The following is a 16510-nucleotide window of genomic DNA, read 5'->3' on the forward strand; positions in this document are numbered from 1 at the left end:
TTCCCACTGTGGTGCAGGGGGATGGGTGGCATCTCTGGAGTGCTGGGACTAAGATTTGATCCTAGCCAGCACAACGGGTTAAGGATCCCCTGTTGCTGCTGTGGCTATGGTTCGGATCTGATCCCTGGCCTGGGAACTCCATATGCTGCAGGGCAGCCAAAAAAGAAAAAGTGAAAAGAAGAAAAAGTATTTATACTTGATTTTTTTTCCCCTTTGGTATTTTTGACCACGTGCATAGCATGTGGAAAATCCCAGGCCAGTTATCAAAATCATGCCATAGCAGCAACCCGAGCCATAGCAGTGACAGCATCAGGTCCTTAACCTACTTGAACCACCAGGGAACTCTGATTTATACTTGATCTTTTTTTTTTTTTTTTTTTTTTGGTCTTTTTAAGGCCATACCCACGGCATATGGAAGTTCCCAGGCTAGGGGTCAAATTGGAGCTGTAGCTTCCAGCCTACACCACAGCCACAGCAATGCAGGATCCAAGCCACATCTGTGACGTGCACCATAGCTCATGGCAATTCCAGATCCTTAACCACTGAACAAGACCAGGAATTGAACCTTCGTACTCATGGATGCTAGTCAGATTTGTTTCCCCTGAGCCACAACAGGAACTCCTATACTTGATCTTTAAGGGGCTTTATATATATGTGTGTGTGTGTGTGTGTATTTTTTTAATTTATTTGCTTTTTAGGTCCACACCCATGGCATATAGAGGTTCCAAGGCTAGGGGTCTAAGTGGAGCTATTGCTGCCAGCCTGTGCCACAGCCGCACGGGATCCGGGCCGTGTCTGCAACCTACACCACAGCTCACGGCAATGCTGGATCCTCAACGCACTGAGTGAGGCCAGGGATTGATCCCAAAACCTCGTGGTTCCTAGTTGGATTCCTTTCTGCTGTGCCATGATGGGAACTCTTCTTTTTTTTTTTAATACCCTCGCAGCATATGGAAGTTCCCAGGCTAGAGTGTCAGATAGGACCTGCAGCTGCAGGCCTATGCCACAGCAATGTGAGATCCAGGTCGTATCTGTGACCAACACCACAGCTTGAGGCAATTACCACTAAGTGAGTTCAGGGGTTAAACCCACATCCTCATGGATACTAGTCTGGTTCTTAACCCACTGAGCCAAAATGGGAGCTCCAAGGGGCTTTTTATATATTTTTATTAATATTGACTCAGTACTAATTTTTGTGTCTTTATATGATTGGATTCATATTTGCCCCTCCCCTATTAAAAATACGTTGTCATTGGTTTTTGTGATTTACATCTGAGTTGTTTGAAGCATTAGATGTTTTGTTTGTCTGATTCTCAAGTAACGCATGCCTATTATATAAAATGTAGAAATTATTTTAATAAAAATAATAAATTAAAAAATAGTCCCTGTAGTGTCACCAACCCATTAGAAACTGCTGTGTATTGATACATATTCTTCTAATCCTTTTTTAGAATCATTAAACATTGAATTCACATTGTATTTTCAATTTTGAGTTTTGCTTTTCACTAAATATGGCAATTATTTTCTTGTATTACCAAAAAATTTTAATTTTTTTTTGTGCTTTTCCGTATTTTCCACAGATAACATGTATTGCTTTCATAAGTGAAAGGGAAACAATAAATGCTCTCTAAGAAAATCTTATAGTTTTTATTGGACTGGATAATTTAACCATTCCTCTTTCATTGGATATTGAAATTGTTTCAGATTTTAGGCTTTATCAATAATTCTGTGATTAATATTTTTGTGAATTAAAGCCTTTTCTGTATTCAGGGTGACTTCCTAGGATTATTGCCAGGAGTGGTATTATGAAAACACAGAATATACACATATTTAAGATTCTTGATATATGGCAATTTTTTTTTTCCTTTAAGTCATACCATGAAATATATTCTGACCAGTAGTATAAGTTTGCTTAAGGCATGTGGTTTATTGGGAGTCCAAGATCTGCTAGGCATTTTACATTTTTATTTCATCTAATCCTATTACAATCCTTTGAGGTACTTAGTGTCCCTATTAATAGGCAAGGGAAGTAAGACTCATAGAGGCTAAAGTAACTTCCTCTCAGCTACACAGCTAAGAAATGGGAAGAAATGGAAATCCAGATCTTTTTGATTCCACTGACCCTGTGAGCATACATATGCTTGAATTTTTGCTCAAGTTATTCCTATGATACTCAAGCATTAAGTTTAATTTATTGAGAATGTTAGGGGAAAAATGGGAGTAATTGTTAGAAAGCTATCTCTTGATCAAAGGAACCTTAGAGAGAAAATTATTTTTTGTTCAAAAACAGCATTGTTCTAGAGTTGCATCATTCCCCACCAAGGTTGTCAAGATATCCCAGTTTTGTAAAATCATTTGTATCAGTGTTCGTATTTTGTTTAGAATGTAGTTAGGAACACTGGTAAAGAAAATACAGGAACCTTGGAAGTTAGTCTTCCATTTTTCTTACCCTCTCACAATCATCATCATATCCTGTTGTTTATTTATTTATTTATTTATTTTAGGCCTGTACCTGTGACATGTGGAAGTTCCCAGGCTAGGGGTCAAATTGGAACTGTAGCTTCTGGCCTATGCCGCAGCCACAGCAACACAGAATCTGAGACACACCTACGACCTACACTGCAGCTCATGGCCATTTTTATCTCTAATTTCTCAAATATGCCCTCCATTCATATAGTCTTATTGGTTTAGGCCTTTATGTCTCTTACCTGGGTTTTCATTTCTTTGTAATTTGTCTCCCTGTCTCCAGTTTTTCCTTCTATGAGTTCTCTTCCAACCTGACCCCAAAGTTAATTCTTTCTTTTTTAAAAAAGTTCATAGTATAAATAATACGTGAATACATGTTTTTTGTTGTTGTTTTGTTCTGCTTTTTAGGGCCATACCCGAGGCATATGGAAATTCCCAGGCTAGGGGTCGAATCTGAGCTATACACCACAGCCACACCAACTCGGGATCTGAACCGAATCTGTGAACTACACTGCAGCTCACAGCAACATCAAATCCCCAACCCACTGAGGAAGGCCAGGGATCAAATGAACCCTAATCCTCGTGGATGCTAGTTGGATTCGTTTCTGCTGTGCCACAACAGGAACTCCCTGAATACATGTTTTTAAAGACAAAAAAGAAGGAACATTTACTGATAAGGCTAAAATATTATTACTTCTCCTACCCCAATGCTTTTCTTGTTCTCCCACCCCCTAAAAAATCTTCAGCTTGCTTTTTTCTGTATTTCTTAGAAATCTTTCCACATTAGTCTATCGGGTATCTCTCTCTCTTTTTTTTTCTTTTTTGCCTTTTCTAGGGCCACTCCCGTGGCATATGGAGATTCTCAGGCTAGGGGTGTAATAGGAGCCGTAGCCACTGGCCTACGCCAGAGCCACAGCAACACGGGATCTGAGCCGCATCTGCAATCTACACCACAGCTCACGGCAACGCCGAATCCTTAACCCACTGAGCAAGGCCAAGAATTGAACCCGCAACCTCATGGTTCCTAGTCGGATTCGTTAACCACTGCACCATGACGGGAACTCCAGCAGTATTTTATGTACCTGTTTTCATGTATCACCATAGCCCATGTTTTCACCTGTCTTAGTGGTTAATGAATCCGACTAGGAACCATGAGATTGCGGGAACTCCAAACTTTGTAATTTCTATTTTGACTTCCTATTTAAACTTAATATTGAGAAGTTTTTCCTCCAGATGGCCTTATCTTTCTAAAACATATCTGGACAGTTTCTGTCCTTCTGTTTTTATCATTGTCCCTACCCATTAAAACTATCATTGGCTCCCCTAAGGCCTATGAAGACAACATAAACTCACATGTCCAGGGACCAGGCTTATGTGAAAGAGCTGGGTGACAGACTAAAGGGTGTAGAGAGGATTGACTGATGGCCAGTGCCTAATGATTTTTAAGCGCAAGTTAGAACAAACCAACCACCAAAAAACCCACTGCTGACCAAACAAGAACTTTTGCCACTAGGTTTCAGTTTATCATCCGTTAACATGCCGACAGAACACTATAGCTAGCTTACTAGCCTCTACATCCTCCTCCTAGAACACTCAATCTGCTTTGATGTTCCTTTGGCTTTGCACCTGCTGGAAAGTCGTTCTCTCCCCTCTCTGCCAGAAGAATGAATGCAGCTTGACCTTTGAGATCCAGCTTGCATACACTCTGTGTTCTGTGAAGCTGTTCTAGTTCCCCAAGGCAGAAGCCTTCTTTAGCATGTTCAGTCTTTATTATAGCCCTCATTTATTACATAGCTCTGTAATAATTTCTCTACCTGCCTTTGGCTCACTGAGGGTGTGATTCACTCCTACCAAGTGCTATCTTATCCACTTTGATATTCTTGGCCCTGCTGGCAAGTGCTGCTCGCTTATGTGTGTGCGTGCACGTGAGCACACGTACACACACACATTTATGAGGCATTCTGTTTTTGTTGAGTGAATGAATAAATGAATAATTTTGTTAATTGTAGTAAGAATGGCCTTAGGAAAAACCAGAATCTAAACCGGTAATTACATGAATATATGATAAACATGGAGGTCTCTGTTACTCAGATTACTACCATCTAATTTTATCAAACTAGAGTTGTTATTTGATTTTTTAAAAATATTTCATTTTAATGTCACTGAAATGAATGTATATTACATATCAACCATAAAAGAGCTGTTCAAAGTGCAGTACTATTTGCTGCTCTTACTCTAACAGTAGAAATTTTTAATAGTAGGCTTTTTGCGAGTTCCCGTCGTGTCTCAGTGGTTAACGAATCCGACTAAGAACCATGAAGTTTCAGGTTCAATCCCTGGCCTCGCTCAATGGGTTAAGGATCCAGCGTTGCCGTAAGCTGTGGTGTAGGTCACAGACTCGGCTCAGATCCCTCGTTGCTGTGGCACTGGCATAGGCTGGCGGCTGCAGCTCCGATTTAGACCCCTAGCCTGGAAAGCTCCATATACCGCAGGTGCGGCCCTATAAAGACAAAAAAAAAAAAAAAATAGTAGGCTTTTTGAAAAAGTCAACTCAAATGTTTTAATCCTGTTCTGTCCAGATTATCAACCTGCCTGGGCTGTCTCTAACTCAGTCCAGTCATTACCATTGCTTTTTTTTTTTTTTTTTTTTTAATTTTGTTTGTTTGTTTCTATCCCTTCTTCTTATCCTGTGACCTGGCCACTACCATTTTATGAGTTCATGTTCTGTGTACTTTGACTAAATGATTCTTCCCCTTTTATGTTCTAACTCCTTCCATCTCTAGCTAGGAGGTGAAGCCCAGTGCTGGGGTCAAAAATAATCCTTAATGCTGGTAGAACATCCTTACAGATATCCACATTCCACGTTGTAAAACAGATTCATACTGTTAGCCTCAAGCTGTTGCTTGATCCCAGTACATACGTGCTGAGGTGGTTGTCAAGTTCAACACTTTATTCTTTTGCCCAGGCAGGTTAAGAAATAATTACCCTTACATTAGATGAAATGTGGCTTTCAAATATGTCAGCTTTTCCATGGTGTTTTCAGGTGTGTGATAATAGGATTCCTGAATATTAACTTTTAAAATGTTCAAGTTCTTATGTACAAAGACAAAATCATTATGGTGACTTCTTTTAGTGTTGTTCTTATATTTGTGTTGGTATGACTTAGAATTTTGTGACTCATGTTGGTTTTTAAAGTGGCGTGTTAGTACTGTAGCATGGCACCTAGCTGTCAAGCACTGTGGAGCGTCGACCTCTGGGTTTCTAAGTAAAGTTCAATGTCACTCAGGGTCAGACTCCTCCTGGGGGCTCCACACCCTGTGCTCCATTTCTTGGCTTATAAGGTCTTTTCTGTCCTTCAGCTATTGCCTCCTGACATTCATTTACGGCGCCACTCAACACCACAGTTCTCTTAGTCTCTGGTTCAAAATCTAAGTCATTTTAAAAATTTTCCCTTATGGAGTTCTCATTGTGGCGCAGTGGTTAACGAATCCGACTAGGAACCATGAGGTTGCGGGTTCGGTCCCTGGCCTTGCTCAGTGGTGTGGGTCGCAGACGCAGCTCGGATTCCGCATTGCTATGGCTCTGGTGTAGGCCAGTGGCTACAGCTCCGATTCACCCCTAGCCTGGGAACCTCCATATGCCACAGGAGCGGCCCAAGAAATAGCAACAACAAAAAGACAAAAGACAAAAAAAAAAAAAAAAAAATTTCCCTTGCGTAACTTCCTTATATCCAAGCAGTTATCCCACTTGGTGATAGGACTCTGATTCTCAGAAGCGCTGGTCACTTCCAAGCTAGTCTCACTACTCCAACTCTGGGTTGTGTAAGAACACTCCCTGTTCCCCACACCACCCCACCCCACCCCACCCCTAAACTATCTACATCCACTGTCCTAGTTAATGAGTTGTCCTAAAACCAAATGTTCTGTTTATATTTTGACCTCGATTGAAGACCTTTTATTTTTATTTTATTTTATTTTATTGTCTTTTGTCTTTTGAGGGCTGTACCTGCAGCACATGGAGGTTTCCAGGCTAGGGTCGAATCGGAGTTATAGCTGCGGTCTACACCACAGCCACAGCAACACCAGATCCAAGCCATGTCTGCAGCCTACACCACAGCTCATGGCAGCGTCGGATCCTTAACCCACTCAGCAAGGCCAGGGATTGAACCTGCAACTTCATGGTTACTAGTCACATTTGTTTCTGCTTCGCCACAACGGGAACTCCTCTATTGGAGGAGACCTTTTAATGGCAGTTGTGCATATACACACCCATACACACATATCTCCTGTTAGCAGCTGGTTGAAGTCCAAATTTTATCCCAATGTTCAGGGTCTTCCACATTGACTCTTAGTCTTTTTATTTTTTTATTTTATTTTTTTGTCATTTATTTATTATTTATTTATTTTTAAATTTCCAGTTCATGCTTAATATTCTATTCATAGATTATCTTTATTTTTTTTATTTTTTATTTTTTTGTCTTTTGTCTTTTTTGTTGTTGTTGTTGTTGTTGCTATTTCTTGGGCCGCTTCCGTGGCATATGGAGGTTTCCAGGCTAGGGGTTGAATCGGAGCTGTAGCCACCGGCCTACGCCAAGCCACAGCAACGCGGGATCCGAGCCGCATCTGCAACCTACACCACAGCTCACGGCAACGCCGGATCGTTAACCCACTGAGCAAGGCCAGGGACCGAACCCTCAACCTCATGGTTCCAAGTCGGATTCGTTAACCACTGCGCCACGATGGGAATTCCTATCTTTATTTTTTATTATTTTTTTAATTAAATGAATTTATCACATCTGTAGTTGTATAATGATCATAACAATCTGATTTCACAGGATTTCCATCCCACAGCCCAAGCACATCCCCCCACCCCCCAAACTGTCTCCTCCAGAGACCATAAGTTTTTCATTGTCTGTGAGTCAGCATCTGTTCTGCAAAGAAGTTCCATCTGTCCTTTTTTCAGATTCCACATGTCAGTAAGAGCATTTGATGTTGGTGTCTCATTGTATGGCTGACTTCACTTAGCATGATAGTTTCTACGTCCATCCATGTTGCTAAAAATGCTGGTATTTCGTTCTTTTTAATGGCTGAGTAATATTCCATTGTGTATATGTACCACATCTTCTCTAGCCACTCCTCTGTCAATGGACATTTAGTGTTTTTTTGTTTTGTTTTGTTTTTTTGCCATTTCTTGGGCCTCTCCCGTGGCATATGGAGGTTCCCAGGCTAGGGGTCGAATCGGAGCTGTAGCCTCCGGCCTATACCGAGCCACAGCAACGTGGGATCCGAGCCACGTCTGTGACCTACACCACAGCTCACGACAATGCTGGATCGTTAACCCACTGAGCAAGGGCAGGGACCAAACCCGCAACCTCATGGTGCTGCAATGAACACTGGAGTACCTGTGTCTTTGCGAGTTGTGGTTTTCTCTGGATAGATGCCCAGGAGTGGGATTGCTGGATCAAATGGTAGTTCTATTTTTCATTTTCTGAGGACTCTCCATCCTGTTTTCCACAGTGGTTGCACCAATTTACAATCCCACCAACAGTGTACTAGGGTTCCTTTTTCTCCACACCCTCTCCAGCACTTATTATTTGTAGACTTTTGGATGATGGCCATTCTGGCTGGTGTAAGGTGGTACCTCATAGTGGTTTTGATTTGCATTTCATGCGTTTTTTGGCCATCTGTATGTCTTCTTTGGAGAACTGTCTGTTTAGATCTTCTGCCCATTTTTTGATGGGGTTGTTTGTTTTTTTGGTATGGAGCTGCAGAAGGTGTTTGTACATTTTGGAGATCAATCCCTTGTCAGTTGATTCAATGCAAAGATTTTCTCCCATTCTGTGGGTTGTCTTTTCGTTTTGTTTAGGGTTTCCTTTGCTGTGCAGAAACTTTGAAGTTTGATTAGTCCCATTTGTTTATTTTTGTTTTTATTGTCAATACTCTAGAGGTAGATCTGAGAAGATGTTGCTGTCATTTATGCCAGAGAGTGTTTGACCTGTTTTCCTCTAAGAGTTTTATAGTATCTGGTCTTATAGCTAGGTCTTTAATCCATTTTGAGTTTATTTTTGTGTATGGTGTTAGAGAGTGTTCTAATTTCATTCTTTTCCATGTGGCTGTCCAGTTTTCCTAGCACCACTTACTGAACAAACTGTCCTTTCTCCATTGTGTATCCTTGCCTCCTTTGTCATAGATGAGTTGGCTGTAGGTGCGTGGGTTGAATTCTGGGCTTTCTATCCTGTTCCACTGATCTCTGTTTCTGTCTTGTGCCAGTACCATACAGTTTTGATGATTGTTGCTTTGTAGTGTAGTCAAGTCCAGGAGCCTGATTCCTCCAGCTCCATTTTTTTTTTCAGGATGTCTTTGGCTGTTCTAGGTCTTATGTGCTTCCAAACAAACTTTAAAACATTTTGTTCGAGTTCTGTGATAAATGTCCTTGGTAATTTAATAGAGATTGCATTGAATCTGTAGATTGCCTTAGGTAGTATAGTCATTTTGATAATATTAACTCTTCCAATCCACGAGCATGGTATATCTTTCTATCTATTTGTGTCATCATTGATTTCTTTCTTCAGTGTCTTATAGTTTTCAGAGTACAGTTCTTTTGTCTCTTCAGGTAGGTTTATTCCTAGGTATTTTATTCTTTTGGATGCAATGGTAAATGGGATTGCTTCCCTAATTTTTCTTTCTGAAGTTTCATTGTAAGTATATAGAAATGCTGTTAATGTTTGTGTATTAATTTTGTATCCTGTGACTTTGCCAAATTCACGGATGAGGTCTAACAGTTTTCTGGTAGAGTCTTTAGGATTCTCTAGGTATAGCATCATGTCATCTGCAAATAGTGATAGTTTTACTTCTTCCTTTCCAATTTGGATTCCTTTTATTTCTTTTACTTCTCTGATTGCTGTGGCTAGGACTTCCAGAACTATGTTGAAGAGTAGTGGCAAGAGCGGACATCCTTGTCTTGTTCCTGATCTCAGCGGGAATTCTTTCAGCTTTTCACCATTGAGAATGATGTTTGCTGTGGGTTTGTCATATATGGCCTTTATCCTGTTGAGGTAGGTTCCCGTTATGCCCGCTTTCTGAAGGGTTTTTATGAGAAATGGGTGTTGGATTTTGTCCAAGGCTTTTTCCGCGTCTATTGAGAGGATCATATGGTTTTTATTCTTCAGTTTGTTAATGTGGTGTATCACACTGATGGATTTGCGGATATTGAAGAATCCTTGCATCCCTGGAATAAATCCCACTTCATGATGTACAATCCTTTTAATGTATTGTTGGATGCGGTTTGCTAGTTTTTTTTTTCCTTTTTTTTGTCTTTTTGCTGTTTCTTGGGCCGCTCCCACGGCATATGGAGGTTCCCAGGCTAGGGGTCCAATCAGAGATGTAGCCACTGGCCTATGCCAGAGCCACAGCAATGCGGGATCCGAAGAGCCGCGTCTGCGACCCACACCACAGCCCACGGCAACGCTGGATCGTTAACCCTACTGAGCAAGGGCAGGGATCGAACCCTCAACCTCATGGTTCCTAGTCGGATTCGTTAACCACTGCGCCATGACGGGTACTCCGGTTTGCTAGTATTTTGTTGAGGATTTTTGCATCGATGTTCATCTGTGAAATTGGGCTGTAGTTTTCTTTTTTTGTGGTATCTTTGTCTGGTTTTGGTATCAGGGTTATGGTGGCCTCATAGAATGAGTTTGGGAGAATCCCTTCCTCTGCAACTTTTTGGAATAGTTTCAGAAGGATAGGTGTTAGCTCTTCTCTTAAATGTGACTCTTAGTCTTTTTAGACTCATCTCTTTCTCCTTCCCCACAGCATGCTGTAAGCTCCTGGCTGTCTTAAAACTTGACTCGGACTGCATTTTTTTTCTTTAAACTCAGCCCTTATCAGTCTCTTTGTACATCTGAAGTGATCTCTCCTGTCTCTAAACACCCCTCTATTTTCTATTTTATTTTATTTTTGTTTATTTTATTGCATATTATTGCACAAGTAGGGCTTTGTAATTGACCAAAGTGCTTTTAAACCCATTACTTTATTGAGTTTTCACAACCAGTCTATGAGGTAAGGAAGAAGGGTGTGTCTTATTACAAGGGAGGAAAACAAAACTTGAGGAGGGAAGAGTGATTTGCCTCAAATTTTGTATTTAATAGAAAGTGGGGCGAAGGCTCAAATCCAAGCCTCCCAGAACATAAGCCCCAAGCTTTCTTCATTAGTGTGTTTCTTGTTACCAGAGTCTACAATTAAATGTAAATTTGAATTCATCTCTTTCCAGTTGTCTGCAAGTTACTTGAAGTTGTATTTTTATTCCTTTAGAACGTAGATGTATATATGAGTGAGTCCATTCATATATTCAATGCAGTTTAGTGTTCTTTCTCTATAAAAATCATGCTTCCTCTTTCTGAGCCTTATTTTCCTGTCCTTTTTTTTTTTTTTAGTCGAAATGAAGCTTACTTTGTATATTATAAAAATTAAAACTAGAACTTTCTATAATGAATTTAATTTCTGGGATAATTTTCCAGCAGTGCACTTGAGTTCATAAGTATTTCTTATTTGTAAAGAGATTAAGCCCAATGCTAGGCTACTAAGCAGTGGTTCCACACTTTTCAAGTATAAGTATCCTGAATTTTCATGTAGTTGTAACTCTGATTTTTAACTTGACTTAGAGAAGAACTAATATACCAATAAAAGCTGATATGAATTCAGTAACAATTTTAATGGGTTTCAATTTTATTCATTGTATCATCTACAAATATTTGAAAAATAATAATGACACATGTACTAGGCTTTAATATTCAGTCTGTAGGAAATGCTTGATACCCTTAGTACTTACAGATCTTCCTGATAACTCTGTGGTTTCTAGCTGGGAGTGACTGCTGTGGGGATTCTGACATTGTCCTGCATCACTCGTTGTTGCCTTAGCAAGAGTCATGTGAGAAATTTCTTGTAGAGGCACGTAGTTGGAAAGTGTTGCTTCCCTGAGTAATTGCTTTGTGCTTTCCTTTTAGACAGTGAGGACTGTGCAGCTGACCTCTCCATTTTCATAGTGACCTTTGGGAAGCTCAGAGCCAAATCAATCAATCACTCAATCATGCCATATATCATGCAGTCATATAGCTGTATAAATCCTTATTGCGTGATCAAGTTTTCCCTCCTTTTTTTTTTTTTTCTCTCTTTTTTGTCCACCCCATGACATATGGGGTTCCTGGGCCAGGGATCAGATCCAATTTCCAGTGCAGCACCGGATCCTTTAACCCCCTGTGCTGGGCAGGGGATTGAACCTACATCCTGGCACTGCAGAGATGCTGCCAATCCCATTCCACCACAGCGGGAGCTCATTACCTCTTTTTACACTTTGTAGTTTGCTTAGCCTTGATTTTTTAATTTATATTTTATTTTATTGCATATTTCCCAGGAGCCAACTAAAATTCTTTAAAAATGAAATGGGGGAGTTCCCGTCATGGCGCAGTGGTTAACGAATCCGACTAGGAACCATGAGGTTGCGGGTTTGGTCCCTGCCCCTTGCTCAGTGGGTTAACGATCCGGCGTTGCCGTGAGCTGTGGTGTAGGTTGCAGACGCGGCTCGGATCCCGCGTTGCTGTGGCTCTGGCGTAGGCCGGTGGCTACAGCTCCGATTCAACCCCTAGCCTGGGAACCTCCATATGCCGCGGGAGCGGCCCAAGAAATAGCAACAACAACAACAACAAAAAGACAAAAGACAAAAAAAAAAAAAAATGAAATGGGGAGTTCCCGGCGCGGCGCAGTGGTTAACAAATCCAACTGGGAACCATGAGGTTTTGGGTTCGGTCCCTGCCCTTGCTCAGTGGGTTAAGGATCTGGCATTGCTGTGAGCTGCGTGCGGTGTAGGTTGCAGACGCGGCTCGGATCCCATGTTGCTGTGACTCTGGCATAGGCCAGTGGCTACAGCTCTGATTCGACCCCTAGCCTGGGAACCTCCATATGCTGCGGGAGCAGCCCAAGAAATAGCAAAAAGACGAAAAAAAAAAAATGAAATGGGATATAAATGCTTTAGTCTTTCTTTTTGTGACCAGCTGTATTTTGGGCCCTAGAATTTCTGTTCTAAATATTGATATCTATATGCATATGTCTTCCTTTTTATGCTGTATTGAACAGGCTCAGATATCAGAATTTATATGGAAAAGTTAAGCCTAAGTATGCTATTTATTAGAAAAATGTTGTTTCAGAGTTTCTGGGTGGCCTAGCAGTTAAGGATTTGGCATTGTCACTGCTGTAGCTCAGATCAGTTCTGTGGTGCAGTTTCATTTCCCGGCCTGGGGACTTCTGTGTGCCATGGGTACGGCCAAAAAGAAAGAAAGAAAAATGTAGTTTCATTTAATATGAATTGATTTCAAAAACTCCTTACAGAGGCTACTTAAGTATATCTCAAAAAGCGGAGCCTTTTCTGGGAGGAAGCAAAGCATCGTTGTGATGACTGTGATGACAGTGTGCCTCTGCTGGTCGATGTGAGATCACTCCCGGCAGTTAGTGGTACTATAAAAATTCACTCAGGGGACTGGGAGAGTCTTTTTTTTTTTTTTTTTTTTTTTTTAGTGTTTATCCTTTTGAATTTTGTACCATGTGTGTATATAACCTATTCAAAATTAATTTTAAAATTTGAGTCATTTTCAGAAGAAATATAAGAAAATTTCTCTTCCCACATATTAAACTCTTGAGCTCCTTGAGACCAGGAACTGTGCTAGATTCTTCTCTGTATTCCTGAACCTAGCATAGTGCCTTATGTATAATAAGCCCCCAGCTGGTGTGCCTAGATGTGAATTGGAAACTGAGAGTTGAAAATCTCAGTAGGGTCACAGCTAAAAATTTACTAACTGTAGATAACTTACAACCCCTTAACTCTGTACCCTCTTTTCAGAGTGAGGATGAGAGCAGCTTCCTGGCTTTGAAGTAAGATTGTTTTTTATTGAAATCCATTAAAAGAACTTAAAAATAAGATAGTAGAATTTTACCTAGTCATTTTTTCAAAACAGAAGGTTTGTGTTTGTTCATGCATTGTAATGTTGGATTTTTCCAAAGGTAACCTAAAGATTGATTTTTAACTCTTTTTCTAGATCTTTGTAGAATTTGACGGCTGTAACTGGAAGGAACACTCCTGGGTTAAAGTTCACGCTGAAGAGGTTATTGTGCTTCTGCTGGAAGGGTCTCTGGTATGGGCACCCCGGAAGGACCCAGTCCTTGTCCAGGGCACTCGAGTCTCAATTGCACAGTGGCCAGCCCTGGTGAGTGACTTTTATTGGCTAGGAACATATTTGGCTTTTACTCCTATTTACTCCTGTACTAAAGGTATTTATCCAATAGCAGGACTCTTTAGAATTCCCTAAACTCCAATGCTTAGGCCTTAGCACACTTTTATTCTGAAGTTACCAGAGGAAAAATTGGAGATCTTTTCTCCTGTGTCTTCTGAAACTTTATATTAGATAATATTTGATACTTTGTTTCTGAATAATTTTTCACCTTGCTTTTTTATAGTAAGGTTATGAAACAATGTTTGTAATCTTAAAGTCTTTTTTTTTTCCATAGAAACTGTTTAATTTTTGCCAGCTTTATTGAGATATAGTTGACATATAACATTGTATAAGTTTGTATACAACATGATAGTTTTATACATATATATATAATGTATCTGAAATGATTGTCACAATAAGGTTAGTTAACACTTCCATTGACTCACATAGTTATGTTTTTGTATAAGACCTTTTAAGGTATACTTTCAAGTATATAATACAGTAGCATTATTAGCTATAGTCATCATGCTATACGTTAGATGCCCAGAACTTACTCATTTTATACCCTTTGACCGCTTTCATCCATTCCCCCCACTCTCCCACCTCTGGCAACCACTCCGAGTCTATGAGATCAGTTGTTTGAGGTTCTGCATGTAAGTGAAATCGTACCGCATTTGTCTTTCTCTGTCTGTTTCACTTAGCATAATGCCCTGGAGATTCAGCTATGTTCTTGTAAATGGCAAGATTGTCTCCTTTTTTATGACTGAATAATTTTTCATTGTGTGTAATATTCATGTGTGTCTGTGTGTATACACCACATTTTCTTTATCCATTCATCCATCACCAGATACTTAGGTGTTTCTACGTCTTGGCTCTTGTAAATAACGCTGTATGCTGAACATGGGGATGCAGATATCTCTTCCAGATAGTGATTTCAGGAGTTCCTTTTGTGGCTCAGCAGGTTAAGAACACGATTAGTATCCGTGAGGATGTGGGTTTGATCCCTGGCCTGACTCAGTGGGGTAAAAGATACAGCGTTGCTGTGAGGTGTGGTATAGGTTGCAGACACAGCTCAGCTGCTGTGTTGCTATGGTGTAGGATGGCAGCCGCAACTCTGATTCAACCTGTAGCCTGGAACTTCCGTATGCTGCAGGTGCAGGCCTAAAAAGACAAAAAAATATATGTGTGTGTGTGTGTGTGTGTGTGTGTGTGTGTGTGTGTGTGTGTGTGTGTGTGTGTGTATGTGTGTGTATATATATATGTGTGTGTATATATGTATGTATATGCATATGTGTGTATATGTATATGTGTGTGTGTGTGTGTGTGTGTGTGTATATATATTTTTTTTTTTTTTGATTTCATTTCCTTCAGATAAATACCCAGAAGTGGAATTGTTGCATCATATGATAGTTTTGTTTGTTTTCTTTTTCTAGCTACACCTGCAGCATCTGGAAGTTCCTGGGCTAGGATTTGAATCAGAGCTGTAGCTGCAGACTACACCACAGCTGTGGCAACACCAGGTCCAATAATCTGAGCTTCGTCTGTGACCTACACCTCAGTTTGCAGCAACACTGGATCCTTAACCCACTGAGTAAGGCCAGGGATCGAACCCACATCCTCATGAACACTGTATCAGTTTCTTTTTTTTGTCTTTTTGCCATTGCTTGCCATTGCTTGGGCCGCTCCCACAGCACCTGGAGGTTTCCATGCTAGGGGTCTAATCGGAGCAGTAGCCACCGGCCTACACCAGAGCCACAGCAACGCGGGATCCAAGCCGCGTCTGCAACCTACACCACAGCTCACGGCAACGCCAGATCCCTAACCCACTGAGCAAGGCCAGGGATCAAACCCGCAACCTCATGGTTCCTAGTCGGATTCGTTAACCACTGAGCCACAACGGGAACTCCTGAACACTGTGTCAGTTTCTTAACTTGCTGAGCCACGACAGGAACTTTTCTATTTTTTATTACTTATTTATTTATTTATTTTTTGCTTTTTAGGTCCACACCTGTGGCATGTGGAGGTTCCCAGGCTAGGGGTTGATTTGGAGCTACAGCTGCCAGCCTACACCACAGCCACAGCAACACAAGGATCTGAGCTGTGTCTCTGACCTACGCCACAGCTTACAGCAACACCGGATCCTTTAATGAGCGAGGCCAGGGATCGAACCCAAATCCTCATGGATCTTAGTCAGATTTGTAAACCACTGAGCCACGATGAGAACTCCACCCTCTATTTTTAATTTTTAAGGAACCTCCATACTGCCTCCACAGTGCTGCGCTAAATTGACACTCCCCACTGATCGTGCACAAGGGTTCTCCCTTCTCCACATTCTTGCCAGCAGTTGCTACATTTGTCTTTGATGATAGCTTTTCTTTTCTTTTTTTGTTTTTTTTGTCTTTTTGCCATTTCTTGGGCCGCTTCTGCGGCATATGGAGTTTCCCAGGCTAGGGGTCTAATCAGAGCTGTAGTCGCCAGCCTACATCAGAGCCACAGCAACGTGGGATCCGAGCCGCATCTGCAACCTACGCCACAGCTCACGGCAATGCCAGATCCTTAACCCGCTGAGCAAGGCCAGGGATCGAACCCACAACCTCATGGTTCCTAGTTGGATTCATTAACCACTGAGCCATGATGGGAACTCCCCAATTGAACTTTTAGAAGAAGTTCAAATAGATCTGGGCCTCTAGGTGACTCTTGTAGGCAATTTATTTATGAAACAGTAATGTGAATTTACCCATGCATATTTATACCACTGATCATTTCAGAACTCTCACAAAGGTTTCA

At 41.0% G+C, this 16510-nt stretch overlaps 1 protein-coding gene across 1 annotated transcript in view; it reads left to right on the plus strand.

The window, feature by feature from the left end:
- Positions 1 to 16510, plus strand: part of KDM3B (lysine demethylase 3B) — a 72412-nt gene that overhangs the window by 8498 nt on the left and 47404 nt on the right. The window contains 1 exon segment of the mRNA XM_003480917.4: positions 13550 to 13717. Coding sequence (XP_003480965.2) covers positions 13550 to 13717 — 168 coding nt within the window.

This window comes from Sus scrofa, chromosome 2 (assembly GCF_000003025.6).
Source record: "Sus scrofa isolate TJ Tabasco breed Duroc chromosome 2, Sscrofa11.1, whole genome shotgun sequence".
Classification (NCBI taxonomy): domain Eukaryota; kingdom Metazoa; phylum Chordata; class Mammalia; order Artiodactyla; family Suidae; genus Sus; species Sus scrofa.